Source organism: Dermacentor andersoni, chromosome 11 (assembly GCF_023375885.2).
Source record: "Dermacentor andersoni chromosome 11, qqDerAnde1_hic_scaffold, whole genome shotgun sequence".
Taxonomy (NCBI): Eukaryota; Metazoa; Arthropoda; class Arachnida; order Ixodida; family Ixodidae; genus Dermacentor; species Dermacentor andersoni.
In genome coordinates this window covers 105,667,228-105,685,889 of record NC_092824.1, presented here as the reverse complement: position 1 = coordinate 105,685,889, position 18,662 = coordinate 105,667,228, and the positions used below count along the sequence as shown (strand labels likewise).

General features: G+C 47.5%; 1 protein-coding gene across 2 annotated transcripts in view; it reads right to left on the bottom strand.

Moving 5' to 3' along the window:
* Positions 1 to 236: 236 nt before the first annotated feature.
* LOC126539266 (phospholipid phosphatase homolog 1.2 homolog) overlaps positions 237 to 18,662 on the bottom strand; it is a 50,307-nt gene continuing 31,881 nt past the window's right edge. For both annotated transcript variants that reach the window (XM_050186050.3, XM_050186049.3), the window contains exons 4-7: positions 18,235 to 18,428; positions 15,805 to 15,919; positions 13,505 to 13,690; positions 237 to 2,117 (exon numbers count right to left, since the gene is read on the bottom strand). In XM_050186050.3, coding sequence (XP_050042007.1) covers positions 2,064 to 2,117; positions 13,505 to 13,690; positions 15,805 to 15,919; positions 18,235 to 18,428 — 549 coding nt within the window. In that variant the 3' untranslated portion in view covers positions 237 to 2,063. The remainder of the gene's footprint in view (positions 2,118 to 13,504; positions 13,691 to 15,804; positions 15,920 to 18,234; positions 18,429 to 18,662) is intronic.

Here is an 18,662-nt window from a genome sequence, read left to right as displayed (position 1 = left end):
ACGTAACGTAATGTCACCTCCTGGTTTATTTATCTGTCTTCATGCTCGAGGTCCATTGAAATCGTGTCGTCTGCACAGCGCATGCGCGAGAAGAGCGAACGGCGTTTGAAGATTACGTCCACCACGCATGCCGGGATGCGCGCTGTAACCTCGTCGAAGGGAAATTAATACCTGTGGGCGTAAACGCCCGCTTCAGTGTAGGCAGGCCACAAAGAAACGACAAAAAACAACCGAAGTTTCGTGTTTTCTTTTTAATTCCTGCTCAGCGTACAAAAATACGGCACCGTCAGTCTGCCGCTACGCGTCTGGCAACAACGCAGTGTCCTGGAGGCCGCTCTGGCAACATACAACTCCCGGGCCGGTCACGCCAGCTTTGGAAATAGAAGCGCGCGCTCGACCTTGGACGATGAGGAAGAAAAAAAAAATACTTCGATCGTCGCGGTCGCGCGCGCGCGTGTGAGTGCGCGACGTTGTTGTTGGTGTTACACTGCCGCGGTTACGGGGCGGGGGCGTGGGGGTAGCACGGGAACAACAACGACGGCGACGATTCAAAGAGAAGACAACCACTGTAGAGATAGAGCGGAAGCAACAACGACGCCGCGGCGAAAGCGCCTCCGCCAGACTGTGTGTGTATATATATATAATAACGATTCGATGCACACAGATGCTTTTATAGAAAAAGAGGACGGTTCGAGTTGTAGACGCTTCGCCGATGGTCATTTTGATTTGTGTGGAAGTGAAAGTATGCGTGTGTCCGTGAGTGAGCGAGCGAGCGAGAACGGTGAGTGAGCTAGCGCATGCGTACGAGTGTGCCCGCGTGCGAGCGCGCGCGTGTGAGCATGTGGATGGGATGGTACCGCTTGCAACGGGTAGCGCATGGTTCGCGGTCATTTTTGGAAGAAACGACACGAAAGAAGAGGACACGTAAGACTAGACAATGTTACAGGTGCCACTAAACCTCATTTTCCGAACGCAGTGCAAGACGTATGTGTAACCCTGTACAGCGCAAACGCACTGCGGTAGTGTCCTGTTGTTTTTCGTGTGGTATTTTGTACGAGGCACAGGCAAACGTTGCCGCCAACTACTCGTACTACTGCTTTTCAATAAATGAATCTCTTGCATCCTTCATTTCTCTGCTGGATATAACGCATCCGTACTTAACGAAAACATTAAAAAATCTTAATTTCGTTATAGGTGAACTTGGGTATATCGAATTACCTGATATATAGAACTATTTTTAGCACACAATAAGCTCGTTCATTATAACCTGGTTCGACCATGGTCGGTTTGCAGATACTACGTGATTACCTTGATGAACAACGCCGACGCACAGTACAAGACGGAACACGTGCGCTAGACGTTTCTTTCTCGTCCTGTTATCGGCGTTGTACATCGTGCTTCTGTCGTGCCATTTCTTCCAAAATGAACCTGTACAATCTAGGCCTAGTCCAACTCGAGCATCGTTCGTGATAACCATCGCTACCACGTGGCCGCGTAATCTCCGTCGCGATATTTTTACTGCTGTCAACAGTATGCGACACATATAGATGAAAGCCGTACAGAAATAATATTCACTAAAAAAACAACAACACGAAAACGACAGCACAGTTCTCGTATTGCGAAAGTCGCGAATAATTTTACGCTAGAGGTCCCATGTTCCAAAATACTGCTACACGCCCAAACTTACTTGTCCAACGTTTCGGAGTCTACGAGTGTCGCGCCACCTGTGAAGATAGGAATGAATCAAAAGTGAGCAAATACCTTCCGATGCCGCGGCGCCTCAAGCTTAGTCGTTGTCGTCTCACAGGTGGCGCGTACGTCTGTTAACTCCCCAAAATGTAGTGGCGGGTGAAGTCCTGCTACAGAAGCCAACACGCGCAACTGGCACACGATTAACGAACTCCGGGGAGAAGGAAAACAAGAAGCCGTGCTGTAACATTGCCCATGTCCTCGGCGCGCCGCGTTGGAATGTCGAACGAGGGGGTAATTAAATAGATGTGTATAATATCACTACTACTCTATGACATTGGCGCGGAGTGACGCGCGATCTCTTTCCCTCTTCTTCATTGGGCTTTAGATTCCATACGATGTCGACTGCTCGAGACGAACCACCGCACCTGGAACGAGAAAACAAAACGTCGACGATGAGTTCTACGAAATCATCGTGATTATCATCATCAATAACATTCGAATATGTCTGTTTAATTACAATGAATGAATGACTGGATAATGAATGAGTGAATGCTTCCAGTTTTTCTTTCTGTACAGAAAAGATAAAAGCTGCAATTACCGCACCTTGACGAGTCAGCAGCTCAGTGGTGACAACCTCGTCACCACGGAGCGGAAACGCTCAATTGCTTTATATACATATTTCAATTGAATGAAACATTCATTCGACAAGGCGTGACAGTTTACGCATTGTGGAAGCATTCGTCGTGGCAAAAAGCAGAACCACACACAATTGCAAATGGCTCATGATTGATAATACATGTGAATGGCAAAAAAAGGGTATTACATATCACTGCCGCAAGGTGTAATCGATGACATTACTTCTACAAGTGCCTTCTACTACCTTAGACATTCGTAGAGCCTAATGCGTTAAAAACCTCGAAGCAACGACGTGAACCCTACCTTCTCGCCCGATTTAACGAAGCTTTGGACAAGGCATGCTGCAAACTATGGCTATGTCAGGCTTCAAACTATGCGACGGGCGCTATCGGCACGTAAAAGCTTGCCGTTCCCATAAATGTACACAGGACACGCTCAACGGGCTTACAATGTATGGTAAGTGCATAAGAAGGTAAAAAGTATTCTTTTCTGTCTTTGAATAAATATTTTGTTCGCATAACTGCTTTGAATATTATAGATTCAACGAAGTTCTCGATTTAACGAAGTAATCCTCTGGTCCCATCGACTCGTTTAAATTGAGGCTAACTGCAGTTTTTTCTTCGAAATAAAAAGTCGCGCAAACAATTCACAAATGTTTCCAGCGTTTCATGGTTGATCACAACTTCACAAGAAGCAGTCGCCAGCCCTGTTGTTTTTGGCAGCGTTTACGCTAGTACCACTCAATATTCTAAATATCCCTAAGGTCTACTCCGTTGGTGTCCACGTCTTGCTCCGTCCACGCTCAACATGTTCCATGATGATCATCATCAACCAGCCCAGCGCCATGTTGTGTAGTCACAAATACGTCGTTTACGAATACACCAATTTCTCATTTTAATCTTGACTCGCAAGGACACAGCAAAAGGGCATGACAGCAATTACCGCTCGCTTTCCGAACGCACGGAATTACGTAAATGTCGACGCGGGAATTCATAGTTAAGGCTCACCTCAAAAGGAGAGAATGGAATATTCCCATCACTTGAGTCTACAACTTGAACAAAATAATCATAATAATAAAATAATAAGTGCGACTGAAGTACTTTGAAGTACAAGGCAAAAGAAAAGATCTCCCAAGAAGACAGCATCAGACCCACAGGAGCTCCTTTATACGGACGCCCTCTAGCGTGCATTCGAGGGGCAGTGACCGGAACAGCTCTCTCGGGGCTTATACAGTAGTGTATACGTCATGGCGAACGGATCACGAACCGGGTGGTACCGGATGGCATTGGCGATTCAGAGAAGATCCGCATTAAGGAACGAGCCCGGAACGAACGGCGCGCTGCAGCGAAATGGGATTTAATCTCGCTAAAGGTCGTATATATATATCTATATATATACGTATACGGTCGGCGAACATAAATTGCGCCACCGTGTTCACGTTCGTCTTCTGCTTTTACTTTCGCAAGCAAGCAGACGACAAAGAGAAGCAGAAAAAAAAAAGCAGAAGACAAGCAGAAGATAAGCAGACACGGAATAAAGCGAGGTGACGGCAAACTAGATTGTAGGGAAGAGATAACGAAACAGAAAATGGGGCGAAAGAGGAAAAATAAGCTAATTTGGCAGCACAGGACGCGATTAAAGCGTGGCTCTCCTCTCTGTTCTCTGATAAAATGTCTGTTGCGTCGCGATCGTGTACCACACAGACGCCGGCGCAAGGACGCTGTGAAAGCGAAGAATAGAAAAACAAAAATAAAAGGAAGAGAGAAAACAATTCCGAGCGAATGACAAATACGACGCTGGACCACGGCCGAATGTGGCCCGGTAAAAACGAAAGGGCACAGGGGGCAATAAAATGAAAAAAAAAAAAGAAAGAGAACCGAACTGCGGAGCGAGGAAAAAGAAGAGTGGGTGACAAACCGTGGTTCCTCGAATGAGAAGATTAAACCGACGAGACACAAGGGACACGGCCTGGGGAGGGAAGGCCGTGTAATGAAAGAGCTTTATTTCGCGATTTTTGTTTTGTTTCCTTTGGCATTTGTCGCATACACCATACTGTCTCGGCCTTCCGAAAGAAAAAGAAAATAAGGGTGATGTGGTGATGGTTAAGCGGGAGACAAGCACTGCCGGCGACAGGACTGGGTGAACGCGGCGAAGCCATTGAACAATAAGCAAATACTCGCGCAGAACCGCGGCAGCTGAAACAGGCTACGCGTGGAATGAGCGGACGGGCGAATATGTGCGGCCTCGTCGAAAAATTAGAACGGCAACGGCGACACGAGGCGAAAAGGAATTCTCTCTCTTCACGAAAGAAAGGAAACAAGGAAGAAAAGAAATGGCGAATGAATGAATGTATTGAAAGAGGGGAAGGCAGGAATGAAGGAATGAATGAATAATCAGCAAACAAAGGTCGAAGGGAATAAAATGGGAAGGAGAGAAGGTAAGGGAATGAAGGGGGACGGAGGGATCAAAGAAGGGACGAAGAAGATGAACTAAGAAAAGAAAGAAGGAAGGAGATGCGCGGGGAATCCGGAGGGAAGCAAGGGAGAAACGGGGAAGAGGGAAGAATGAAACAAAAGGTAAGCACGAGGAGCGGAAGGGAAAGTAACTGAATGAACGAATGAGAAAAAAAAAATAAACACAGTACGCAAGAAAGAAGAAAGATGCAACGAAGGAGAATTTAAAAAATTATGAATGAAAGAAATGAGTATTGGAAGTAGGGAGGAAGTGAACGAGGAAGGCGAGAAAGAAGAAGCAAACCAAGGAGGAAGAGAAACAAATGCAAGTAAGGATCCAAGGAAATGATGGGGATGAATGGAAGGGGGGAAAAGTCAAAGGAAACGTATAAGGAATAGTAGATGCACGAATGAGGAATGAGCAACAGGAGCACAGGGAATGAATGAATGAATGAATGGAGAAAGAATAAAGGAATTAAATGAGCGAAGGAAGTCGTGGGGAAGCATGTGGAAAGAGGGAAGAAAGTTAAGGGGAAGAAGAAAGAGGAAAGGGATAGACTGTTCCCACACAGGTTTTGCGAGGGACTGCCCTGGTCAGCCCATATATATCCGTCTGCCGCCGCGTCCACCCACTGCACTGTTCTTTATTTTGCTCTCCCGCAAAACGCACCGCACGAACCCTTTCTCTCGTGATGTCGCGTGTTTCCACACAGGGCCGGACATTGTAAGGGAATGAGGGGAAGGGGAACGGACACGACTGGCGCTCGATTCGAAATCAATACGAAACCGCCTCGGCTGTTAGAAAACTCGGGGCGGTTGATCTACGATCGTCAGATACCGCAGTTCCAACCAAGCAAGCCCGCGCACGACGGGCTGTCGATGGATGGACGGGACGGACACACAGACGGACAGACACACCAGCCACTAGGGGGCGCTTTTGACGTTCGGGGCGGAGTGGGGGAGGTGGCATTGGAAAGGGGAAGGGCTACAGGGAAGCCAGATCCGTCGAGGCTCGCATTTTGACATTACTTGGCCCCACGCACTATATATTTCAGTCCTTGTTAAGAGATGTCTCCTTTGCTGCTGCTGCGCAGAGATCCCGCACTTCCGCATTTTGTGTCCTTTGCTTTCCGAAACGGAGAAAGCCGACACGAGAAGAGGTGGAGGCGAGGGAGGTTTCATATTTTCGTGATGGAGCGACGGTAGCGCCCCCGCTGACCGTTTCTAGTACGACTCCCTTTTACCCCATTTCTTCCTTTTCTTCTTCTTTCCTCCCCTTCATCTAATCTTGCGTTCCCTTTGTCGCCTGCCCAATCGTGCGGGCGCAGTTACGACATTTGCGCCCCCCCCCCGCTCACCCCCCCTCACCGCGCTGCCACCCTTACCGCCTTCGCTAACAGCTTTGCGGACGCGTTAGGGTGGGCTTGCGAGATGACAGAGAGGAAAGGGAGGTCGAATTCTGCGCTCGCGCCATTGCTTCTGTCCATTTGTCCGAGCTCGGTTTCTCCTCACAGACAGACTGGCCCCTTTCATCGTATCTTGCACTATTATATTTTCTTTTTTCGCTTCTCGGAGACTTCCGTACAGTCGTTCTGTTTCATTCCTTCAAATTCTTTCGAGGACTTCGTCGTTACTCTCTCGAAAATTCTTCACTCAGTTAGGTTCTCGCGTCGAACAATTATAGAAGTGACGAAGAGGACGAACGAAGAAGGCCCGTCACGTATGAGAAGCTGCCAAGTCTTCATCACTTTTATATATTCACGCTTGTGCGCCTAGTATATGAGCGTGTGTCTGTATTTCATCCGCCTTCCGTCGTGAATTCTGCACGCACACACACACACGCACAAAATAAAAAGCAAGCTTCCAGTAGCCTCCCGGATAGTATGCGAAGTATGTGTAATAGGTCAACCCGACGCCCAGCTCGGATGGAAGTTCTGAGGTTTCCCAACGCTTTTGGACACTCTCCTTCAGCTCAAGCTGAGACGGGCGGCAACGACGTCAAAAAGTTTGAAGACACGCGGGTTTGAGAGAGAGAGAGAAAAAAAAAAAGAAAGCGCAACTGATAAATACATAAAGTGACGCGAGAGAAAAGAGTATTCGCGAGGTGGGAGGTACGATTTCAATAGGATATCCAGAGACGAGCTTTGTGAAGAGTAGCCTTTCGCGTAGCACCGCTGGCTAGAGAGGCCCCGGGAAGAATCTAAATGCCAAGTGGGGGAGACGTCTGGCCCAATCGGCTTACAGACGAAGCCAGTTCTTACGCATTTCTGTTTATTTTCTTCTTTGTGTCGTCTGTTTCTATTTTCACGAACGGAGAAAAGGGTTTGGTGCATTACAGGACAGAGGGGGGCGACGGAGCGCGTTGGTGTGGTGTCGGAGCCCGATTACACGTGAAAAAAAAAAGAAAAAAAAAAAAGAAAAAGGATGGTTCGGCGAAAAGCGGGCTAAAGCTGGGCGACGTGAAGAAAAATGGCCTCACACCACCGGAGACGGCGCAGTGACGCAGGCAGGAAGGAAGTTATGCTCCGCCTCGACATTTCTGTGCAGTGTGGGAAAAGCTATAACCGGCCGGGTGTCTCAAACTGTGAGGAGGAATTGGACACTGCGTGCAGTTAATCCTTGCGTGATAATCCTCTTCCTGCTTAGCACGAATCGCGCATCAAGGGATTAGCGACATACTTGGAGGAGCTGCTTATTTTCTCAAGTAGTATACTATAGTAAATTCAGTTCTCGCGGGTTCTCGCTCTTTCCCTGTGAAGCACGGACATTGGCTCTTTCGACGGCGTGCATTCCACCTGCTTCTAGTTGTTGGCACTGTAAAGCGAACAGTGTCAAGCATGCAGTAGTATGTTTACATGAACTCGACGCGAGAGGGTCGAGTTGGAACTCGAACTGACCCGACCCGACCGCGGTCACGTGCGTCTTGCACGACGGGTTGGCCGAGTCAACTCACCCCTTACAGGCGGGTTGACAGAATTCGCCTCGACGTCCACTCGATCCCGACACAATAGCGTTTACACGAATCCTATGAGCCGAGTCGACCCGGTTTTACCGAATTCATATAAACGTAGCTTGTTCTGCCACCTTGTTGACACTGTAAAGAGATCAGAGTTTGTTTGAAGGAAAGGAGAGAGGTCTGCCTTTGCTGGCGCGCTCTAGCCTAGTGCTACTCCGCACAAAGGGAGAGGAAACGGGTACATGAAGGTGTGATGAGGGATGGTGATGACGTAGAAGAAGGGATGTACAACGGTGAAGCCCACGCACTATAGCATCTTCTCTGCGCGTTTTTGTTGAAATTTCATTTAAATTAGTGACTCCGGAAGCCAAAATCTGGAACCCGGATCACATTCTTGAATGACATTTTCTAACTTTTTTTTGTTTGACGATGATCGAAATGTTGAACTTGGCACTGTAAAGCAAAGCCAAAGTGCCAACAAGGTGGACAGAGTGACGATATTTGGAAATCTGCAGGCACATAAGACTGGTTTGGCTGGGCGGCGGGGTAAACTGGGGATCTGTGACAGATTTCATTTCGGGGAGGTACACAAATATTTCACGAGGGAGGGGTGAAGGTACTCGCTCCCTGCGTGCCTATGCCCCGTCCTCCATGGCAACGACCCTGGCCTCTACACTGATAACAACGACAATGACGACACCTAAGGACGCCAACCGTCCAGTCCCTTGGAATGAGCCATCCTCCTGCTTTTAGATCCTGGTCGTGGCCCACGCGACCCGTAGAATTCGCTTCAATGCGTGCAACTATATAGTGAGGCGGAGTGCGTATGAACCTAAGGAACGATGCAAGAGACCCCGAGAGGAAAAATGAAAGAAGGAGTGTGCGTGCGTGAGAGAGAGAGAGAGAGAGAATCGGGTCCGAAGAGGAGTTGACGGCGACGACGATGGTGTCTCGGCGAAGCAGTGCGGCGTAGCAGGGCTACGACAACGAGGTGGTCCGTCGTCGCCGACGCGATGACAGAGTTGATATCGCTCTTCCGTCGCCGCGGCCCGCCGCTGATGACCGAAAACTGTCGGAAACGGGGCCAATGAAGAGAACCCGGGGGAGGGGATGGGGATGAGGGGGGCGGGGGCGTAGGTGACGAGAAGGGATGTGTTGATTCGAAGCCAGCGTGGGGGGTCCCGGCTCGGAAAGAACAAGATGAACGACTCCATATACCGCAACTAGGGAAGAAGACGCGATGAGGTTCGTATAGCGCGGATCTCCGGCGAAGTCGTTGTCGTCGTCGGTTTCTCGGCAAATTGGGAAACCCCGCGCGCGCGGTCCGGAAAAAACGCATTTGCTGGCCGTCGCTCTCACGCCACGTCGTCGGCGTTGCGACAAGTATAAAATGTATTATACGGGGTGACAAATTTTACGTCGTCGGCATCGCCACGACCCGCGCGAGCCTGACCACCACGCTGTCCCTAGGGTTGTAACGAAGTTACTGTTTCTCTCTCTCCCTTCTGCGTTTTTGTTCGTTGTTGCCTACACTGGAAATCACGGTTTCGGTAGGATATACGACGGCCAGCGATGAGTTGTGTGGCCGGGATGCGTCACTGACGTTGACCGACGCAACGCAGACGACTGAGGAGGAATTGCGTGCTGAGAAGAGGACGTCGTTTGCGAGGGCCGACGTTCACAATATACGCTGCTATACGCTCTTCCCGTATTTCCTTTGCCTTCAGTCTCTATCTGCTACGTTTGCCTGCCGTGGACTTGTTTCTGAGTCGTTTCTTGGTTTGCGATTATTAAGTTCACCATTTATTATAATTAAAGTGCGCTCGAATGGTCACATTTCCGAATCGAATACGAATATTGGAGGGAAAAAAAAACTACATTCGAACATCGAATCGAATGCCCAATATATATATATATATATATATATATATATATATATATATATATATATATATATATATATATATATATTTAATTTTTCAGACGAAACAAAATATGAAGTTGGAGCGCTACGTTTGGTTAAGAAAAAAACGCGCTTGTTTACGTAACTTGCGACACGCATGCAATGTCGTTCGCAACTCGGCGAGCTCCGGTCGAGTGAGGGGTTCGCAAACGACACACATCTTTTAGTAATTACCTGGTGCACCGCGACAATGAGGGTGAAGAAACGAGAGAACTGCACGTCACCACGTGCAAGTACTGCGTAGCGTTCGTCGATTTACAAACCTAATCGTAACACATCGCCGTACCGCACGCATGCCTATATAGAGTGCAACCGTAGGTGCTAGAACGACCAAACAAAAATCGATTTGCCTAAATCGGAACATCAAATACATATGTGCAACCAAACTCGGAGGCAACGGTTTCCAATTAATTAGCCGGTTAAATATCATGCCACCTCCTTGAGTGTGTGACGTCATTATGACGTCATTACTTCCGCTTTCTACTTCCGCTTTCTACTTCCGGGTTTCCAGGAATTTCGCCGAAGTCGTGCTCACGTGGCGGGTCTCTAAATTCAACGATTCTGTGCTTTGCTGTGCGGCAATCAGTGATTTCTAATTAAGTCTAACTACTCCAGACACTTCAGTAACTTAACTTTTTTCATTTCTGAAAGTGTTCTTTGCCACCGGTCTGCCAGTATGCAAAGGGGGCCAGGGACCACTCAAGCTGCCAATAAGCAGCTTTTTACCTTGGCCCCCCTTGTAAGTATGCTTGTAAATGGCCCAAATAAAATGAAATGAAAATGAGAACTTGTAACTAAACTTATACTCTGATATCACATCTATAATGAAACCCACGAATTTTGTACTGTACTACCCTTTTCTCAATATTTTTTCTGATTTATATTGAATTTCCTCCCCACTGTCTCGGGAGGTGAACCGGAAGTGCTGCGCAACAAACAAGAGTCTCACTCGATGCTCGTGCCACTGAAATGTGACAGATTATACAGCTTGTGAATATACGGTCGAAGGTCGGTCTGAAATCGACCGCGTGCTCTTGTGCGAGTGAAACCCCCACACAACGGGAAGGAGTGCTCGTAATAATTTGAACGTATGCTGTCGAAGCGCTGATGGGTAAAAGCAACCCACGACGGGGGAAAAAAAAAGTAAAGTTGCACTCGACAGTGGTCGGACACAGTTGTCAATACAACACGAACTCGTGTTGGAGAAATCGATTAAAACACCCCACAGACGTCGGATCGGAAAATTAAGACAACCAGACAGAAGATTCTGTCTCTTCATTGCTGCTGTCATTTAAAAATTACGCTGACGAGTCGACCAAAGCGCGAATTGTGCGTCGTTTTTTTATCGAGGAAGCGCTAGGAGTACTGGAGGCTAGCTTCGACGAAAATACTTCCATTCGAAATTTCGTTTTTCCAGACTCTGAAATCTGTCGAAAGTTGTCAAACGTGACCAGTAGCTAAAGTTCAGCCGTCGTTTCAAACGGTGCGCGGCGTTGCTATAGCACGAGAATTCCAACGGAAACGTTTTAACAACGTGTAGAAACGCTGTCGATCAAATTGGTCGATTTTTATATAGGCTCGACAAGGAAAGAGTTAATGGAACATGGCGCATGATATTCAACGGTTTCAGTGACTTCCCTAAGTTTCTTATATTTGCGCTACCCGATTCTTGGGCCATTTGACATGTGCCACTGGGTTATGTATCTTCGCCTCCCATCACATCTATATGTGATAAACCAATAAAGAATCAATCAATCAATCAATCAATCAATCAATCAATCAATCAATCAATCAATCAATCAATCAATCAATCAATCAATGTGCCCCATTCTTGGTCAACCCAGAATGGGGTTGGGTTGTAAGGAGTATAGAATCCTTAAACGTATTTAAGTATGCGTCGTCCACGAGCATGATAGATATCACTTTCGCGAGATCGCTGCATCGAAGCGATCAAACTGTGCACCAGTTTGAGTTGTCGTTTGCATTTCAGCACAGTTCGTGAAGGGTGTAAAGCATGAACAGAGATTGCGTGAATCTAATGTTGCGACATGTGCGGTTGCATAGGATGACAACGAATACATTCATGCGCGTCGCACTGGATTCTATATTAATCGCTTAACGAAAGCTTCGTTTCAGACAGATCCCAATCACGTGCGTTGAATCTGCATATTCTTTTTTTTTTTTTGAAACGCAGCGAAGACCCTGAAATTCGGCACAGTTGATTTTAGAAAACGATATCTCCGTTCTCATGTATCCAGAAAGGAGGTCTGACGTAAAACTAGACGATACCGAAAAAAAAAGTTTATTGGTGAGGTCCGCCATTTCACACTTACTTTAATGGTCTTACTGCATTCCTAATTGTCAGTGTATCCCATAGATCTTAAGCAACCTCCGTAGTCACCCATGTGGCGTTTTAACTATATCGGCTAAATAATTCCTTAACATGTACGGTAACTACAAAGCGCTAGCATCAGCAATATATACAGTTAGTTTTCTTTTTTTCGCAGTCCGTGTCTTTTAACATAAGATCTACAAAACATCAATAAACGCATAACAACAACAATCTCGAGGTTACTGGAACTTAGGTTACGGGGTTCTGAACTTAGTGCGATTTGTGTCGCGTTATGTCGCGATTCATATTCTCTCTCTCTCTTTTCCTTTCGATTTTTCATTATTTCAAAAGGAATTGAGTGCCTAAATCAACAATGTGGTACCAGGAGTCTCTGTAGTTTGGCTTTTAATTATTTTTAATGAAATAAATTATATTTGAATGCCCAGTGAGATGTATTTGTGCGTTTCGCATGTGCTCGAACAGGAACAAGTAAGCTGCCTTCACATGCCCGCACGTTGTTTGCTTTTGTGAGTGTGGGCGCGTCTGTGTGCGTCAGTGCGCGTCTGTGTGCGTCAGGGTGCGTCTGTGCGCGTGCGTACGTGCGAAGGCTCCCTACATGTAAGACGATGCCATATGCCTTATGCTGGTACTGGCGCACGGCATACATACAACCCTGAGAACGTTTGTCTACATACATAGTGCGCAAATGTGGTTGGCTCAGAAGCGCGTTAGCGCCACCTACGACAGACCGCTGGCTCGAGGCGACTTGCTTTCGAGATCGTGTTGTCATGCAGGTCTTCGCTACTTGCGCTTTTAGGTATGCGGTTTGGCGCCCGCAATTTCCTTTAAACAACGACACCCCGCTACGACGGGCGTATACCTCGGCAATCGACAAGGTGCAAGACAAAGACGGGCCTCACGTGACCTATTGCAGACTGCAGTAGCTATCCTTATGTTCAAGGAAGGCTGCGCGACTTGCGGTGACCTGCCAAAAAGGAAGCGCACTGCAAACAAACAAAAAAACGGAAAAGGAGGAAGAAACTCCCGATACAGTAATCGCCAACAGACGGTGCAAACGTTTGTCAAGGATGATGGAGTACACCCTAGTCCTTGCAAATTTTGTGCTCGTTCCCATCCTCTAGAGAGAGAGAGCAAATGATAAATGAAAGGTAGGGAGGTTAACCACCCTCTAAACATGCATACCTGCTCGCACAAAAAAAAAAAAAAAAAAACGTATACGGCTAAATTTGTCGGCTAGTCGCGCACCTTGACGTTTGCGGGCAACTACAGCGCGCCTTCTCGTCCACCGTTCCCATCTTTTCGCTCCCTTTATCCCCACTTTCCAACTGCAGGGTAGCAAACCGGACGTGCCCATATGGTTATAACATTCACCTATCCTTCCCTCCTTTCCGTCTATCTGTCCGGTTATACGCGAAGGAGGCTACATATGCATGCAGTCACGCGTCGCTCACCGTGGCCAGTCCACCGAGCACGCCGAGCAGTCCCCCGGTGACCACGTCCACGGTGTGGTGCCTGCGGTCGTAGATGCGCGACGCCGCGCATGCGCAGGCCAGCACGAAGAGGCACAGCTGTAGCAGACGGCAGCCGCCGCGAGACCACCGCGACGTCACCGACGGTAGCCGCACGGCGCAGTACGCCTGCGCATCGAGGAAGAACGGGAAAGAAGCACCGCGTTTAACACGCTGTACAACGTAGCACACAACACATTCATAAGAAGCCAACATACAAGGACACTGAGGACAACACAGGGGAAATTACTTGTACTTAGTAAGTGAAAATAAACAAATTGTAAATTAATGGAATTAAAAATGGATGAAAACAAAAATTGCCGCAGGTGGGGGAACGATACCACGCATTACGCGTACGAGCATCGCACGCGTAATGCGAAGACGCGGGATCGTTTGCCCACATGCGGCAAGTTGTTTTTTCATCCACTTTCAATTCCATTAATTTATAGTTTGTTTATTTTCAATTAGTAAGTACAAGTAATTTCCCCTGTGTTGTCCTTGGTGTTTTTGTTTGTTGGCTTCTTATTGTATGGTTAACAAAAATCGGGCCCCTCGGATTAACCCCCTTTCCTCTCGTTCACAACACTATAAGGCCCACAAGAAAGTGAAGGAGGAGGAGGGAGGACGAGGATATACGCGGGTGGCAGGTCAAATCGCCGCCGCCGTGTTTCCCTCAGTTTGTACAGGGCGCTTGCAGAGCTTGTCATTAGGACGTTGCCGGTTCGACTCCCATTGGTGCTGAAGTCGCGTTCAACCCCCCCCCCCCCCCTGTTAATTTCACTTCCACTTATCACGAATCCTCTTACTGGGCGCCTTAAACTAAAGGTATGAAAACTACTTGTTCTATCCATTCGTTTGCAACGATGTCTGTTGGTTCCATACGGACGGACTGAAATGCCGAACCCTCCCGTTCACACAAATCTTTTCGCTCATGACCACCAGGCGCGGAAGCAATCGACGACCCTGGGATCCAGCTCTGTGCATGCATTAGCGTAAGTGAAATCATCTCTCGTGGCATGCGATTGCAGAGTGGCTAGATGCGAGTGGCCGTGACAATCAACGCTGGAAAAGCGCGTAGCTGTGCTTTGTCGTGAGTGTGAGCCAGAGTCTCGACCGCGCATTCGTATGGCGTCCGTAAACGCGCCTGGACATTGGATGGATTGTCGGCCGAACGCTAGCAGCGGTTCCTTTGGGGCTGTGGACGTCGACATCTTTTACACGGAGTAGCACACGACCACCCGATCCTCGTCGACATCTGTGTTGTGGCGTCGGTATAAAAATTAACGGCTCAAAAAAAAAAAAAAAGAACCGTATATCGATGGTTTGCGATCGCTCAGTTGCACTGCCTGCTGCAGTGGTCCATCAACGAATGCATGCTTTGCGTCGTTGAGGCTACGCGCCGGTGTACACATTGACGTTATACGTACGTTTTACGCGTCACTGACCATCACTCGTTACATATTCAGTAGAGGAATATCCTTAAAGGGCGGTACTCTACGCATGCTTCCTTTAGCCACGCAAGGGATTTACTTAGACGCAGGGCGACATCCAAGCGTCGACGAAGGCTGAAGGACCACCCCTCGCGACCTACCATGTCAGTGGCGGACGACCTGCTTAACTATAGTCACTCCGGAAATCGTTCCAGTGCGTGTATTAGAGTTGCGCGCTTTAGTGGGTTATTATGCCGTTTCGGTAAGCTGCCCTTTCGGCGTGGCTTCGCGTGCGTATACGATTTCGTGGGCACTAACTCAAACATAGACTTGAAGGCAACTTTTTTGAAAATTATTATTACGTTTCTGTTGTTGCAGTTTTTGTCCCAAGTGTCAAATAAGCTTGCGTCCCAAGAGCACCGGCTGAAGGTGACGTCACGAAGACGTGACGACATGGGTATTCGCGTTGCGAGCCTCGAACTAGCCCAGATTTTTTTTTTTTTTTTTTTTGGGGGGGGGGGGTGTCTTCCTTTTTGTATGAACTCGATTTCGTTAAAGCGCCATAAAGTGCTTGGAGTTCACAGCTACGACGACATCATAGGTGGCTTGCACTTAGCCTCGAATTCCAGAACGAAACTTCTCGGATTTCATTTTTCTCCTCTAAAGAAGCAACGTTCTTGCGTCGAAGTCATAATGAGGGTGATATACGCGAGCCCAGTCTATTATTTCTCTTCAGCGTCCCTTTTAGTTACTGTTAGTTACGTTGGGTGGGCGATTTAAATTAAACCTAGACGCCATCGGCCGATCACTCACCGCGACGAAGGTGAAGAGGTAGAAGGCGAGCGCCGAATGACCGGACGGGAATGACTTGTACATGTCGACCAGGATCCAAGCTTCCTCATTGGCACACTGGTACTGCGTCACCAGACTGAAACGGAGATACGTAAATGTACGCGACTGTCACAAAGGATAGTTCCTTGTCAATTTTGGCCACCCGTGGTTCTCTTTGAGACAGTGACTCACTCACTCACTCACTCACTCACTCACTCACTCACTCACTCACTCACTCACTCACTCACTCACTCACTCACTCACTCACTCACTCACTCACTCACTCACTCACTCACTCACTCACTCACTCACTCACTCAATCAATCAATCAATCAATCAATCAATCAATCAATCAATCAATCAATCAATCAATCAATATGATTATTAATTCGACACATGCTGGATAGTCCGTTGGGTTTAATGCTGAGATAGCGTTGTAGGTTGGAAAGAGTACAAGGGGAAAGGGATAAAATAAAGATAATGACCATATGAAAAGAAAAAGGTATATTAAAAAAGGGAAAAGGAAAGAAAATTACCGGGAACACTTATCACAGCCGTATATCTACCTACCTTGGGAGGGAGTGAACTACCTCCCAAGAAACCCACAATGGCCTTCGTGGCCTGGCCCACACAGCATTTTGGTCATGGACCTAAATAGGTTTTCAGAAAGCAGCCATGTGAAGATTTCAGCGTTACATGGGCCTAGACAGTAATTACAAGGCTGGTCTTGCATGGGAACAGCTGCATGTAGCATAACACTAAAACATTGACAGTGGTAACATTGACAGTTTTTAACAGTGATAATCCGAAACAAATAACCAAGCATTATTGATACGTATTGCAATAAGGAAATTCATGAGTAGAAGAATTGAAGAGTGCAATCTCTAGTCAAAACCTATAGTAACATGCAAACAACTTTAAAAAAAATAGAGGATATGTAGTTGCTTTTGTGACGCATTGTTATGTCTACTTTTGTGACGCATCATTGCTATATCTGTGTGCACAAAATACACAAACATTCAATAATGCGTCTAAAACCAGCTATATATAATTACGAAGGGGTATACCGAAGGAAGTGGTATATTGCTTTTCTTTAATATGCACGCACGCACGCACACACACGCACGCATTTTTGTTTTAAAGTTACGTGTTGTGAAGTCTTACTTTGTGAAGCCTGTATTTTGATGTTTCAGTAATGTTTTACTATTAGGTTCTAGCTCACGTTAAATGTATGATCGGTCGTGCAAGTGTTGTAGTTGCAGCTACGTATTATTGCCATTCATACACACTACACATTTCCTTGTTGATAGCCTGCATAAAAAAAAATTGACCGACGATTACAATACTCCCTTATGCGAAATTTGAGCACAGCTCTTTAGGTGTTGTGAATTCCACGTTCATTGTTCAGAAAGAAAGCGTGAACAAGGGAACACGTGGCTCGCGCAGAGCGCATTCTCAAGTGTCGTCGTCGTCGGCGTGGCGGCGTAGGCAAAGTATATAGCGCATGCGCAGTGGGCCCGAAGCCCATCTCAGCCCTTTGTTTCCCGGTGGACGCGCTTGCCGCATGCCTTAGTAATGACGTCATAGGCTACCGGGTGACGGCGTACGCTACCACAGCGCCATCTCGCAGCGAGTCGCCGCCGTGGAGCCCATCTCGTGCGGCACTCCATTTTCCTCCGCGCCCTTTCGCCACACTCTCCTCCGCTTTCCTCCTCGCGCTCTCTTTGATATCGCCGTCTTTCATCTTTGGCTGCGCTCCGCTAGTAGTTACGCCGAGGCCGACGCTCAACGCATGCAGGGTCGGGTGCCTAAGTGCTGCGCTCTAAAATCGATGTGCATGCGTTTATATCTGTGCTGATGTAACCCATTCTGTTTGCACCTGCCGTGCACCCTAAATAATAAGACAACAGAAACCAGCTCTATCATCGAATAACTCGTTTACACACTCCTTTGTTTCAATCATATGTTACGCTATGCGCTTACGCTAATCTTTTCTCTTATCCTACACTCTAAAAAAATTTGTTGCAGTCTTCGGGGTTCTCCTTGCGCCAAAACAATATCTTTATGTATATTGAGTTCCTTTTATTATTTAGCACTCTGCGCTCGCTACTTCCTGCAGGAACGCTGCGTCGTGCTGACAGGCGCGTGCACTTCGTGACATAAAAGTACCGGAAGCGCATCACTGAATAAAGGAAGTACATTGCAAAATCGACTACAATTTTTATTTTAGGACAATATACGTCTCAGGGTGTGGAAATTTTCACTAGATCGTGGTACCACCCTATTGTCTGTGCCCTCTTTTAGAGGCAACAACGACATCATTATCATAGTCAGCTGAATAATAGTATTGATTAACACTAACAGGCTACATAAACAAGGTCTACCGCGATTAAAATGGACCGCTATAGTTACCCCTGCGAGCAGTCGAGCTTGTCCCAGTCGGGTCGGCACGAGTCGAGGAAGTGTGGGCGGGGCTTGGTGACCAGCGACTTGACCACCTCGATGGCCACGGAGACCAGCTCCAGGCCGAGCACGTAGTGGCGCAGCGCGGACCGGACCAGCGGCCAGCTCACGGGGCCGTCGGCCCACCGCTCCACCAGGAACAGCTGCGCGCGCCAGAAGGAAGAAAAAAAAATGACGATTGGTTTCTAGAAATTGCGGATCCAGATGTACGCTGGTAGTTTATTCAAGCCCCGCTGTTTGATTGGGATCAGCTTGCTCACTCGGCTCAATAGTGAGCTTGTGCCCGCTATTAAACTCTCTACTGGTTCACCGACACTGATGTAGTTGCACAGTTCATTGCAACTCTATAAAGCACTATTGCAAGAACTGCAACTGGG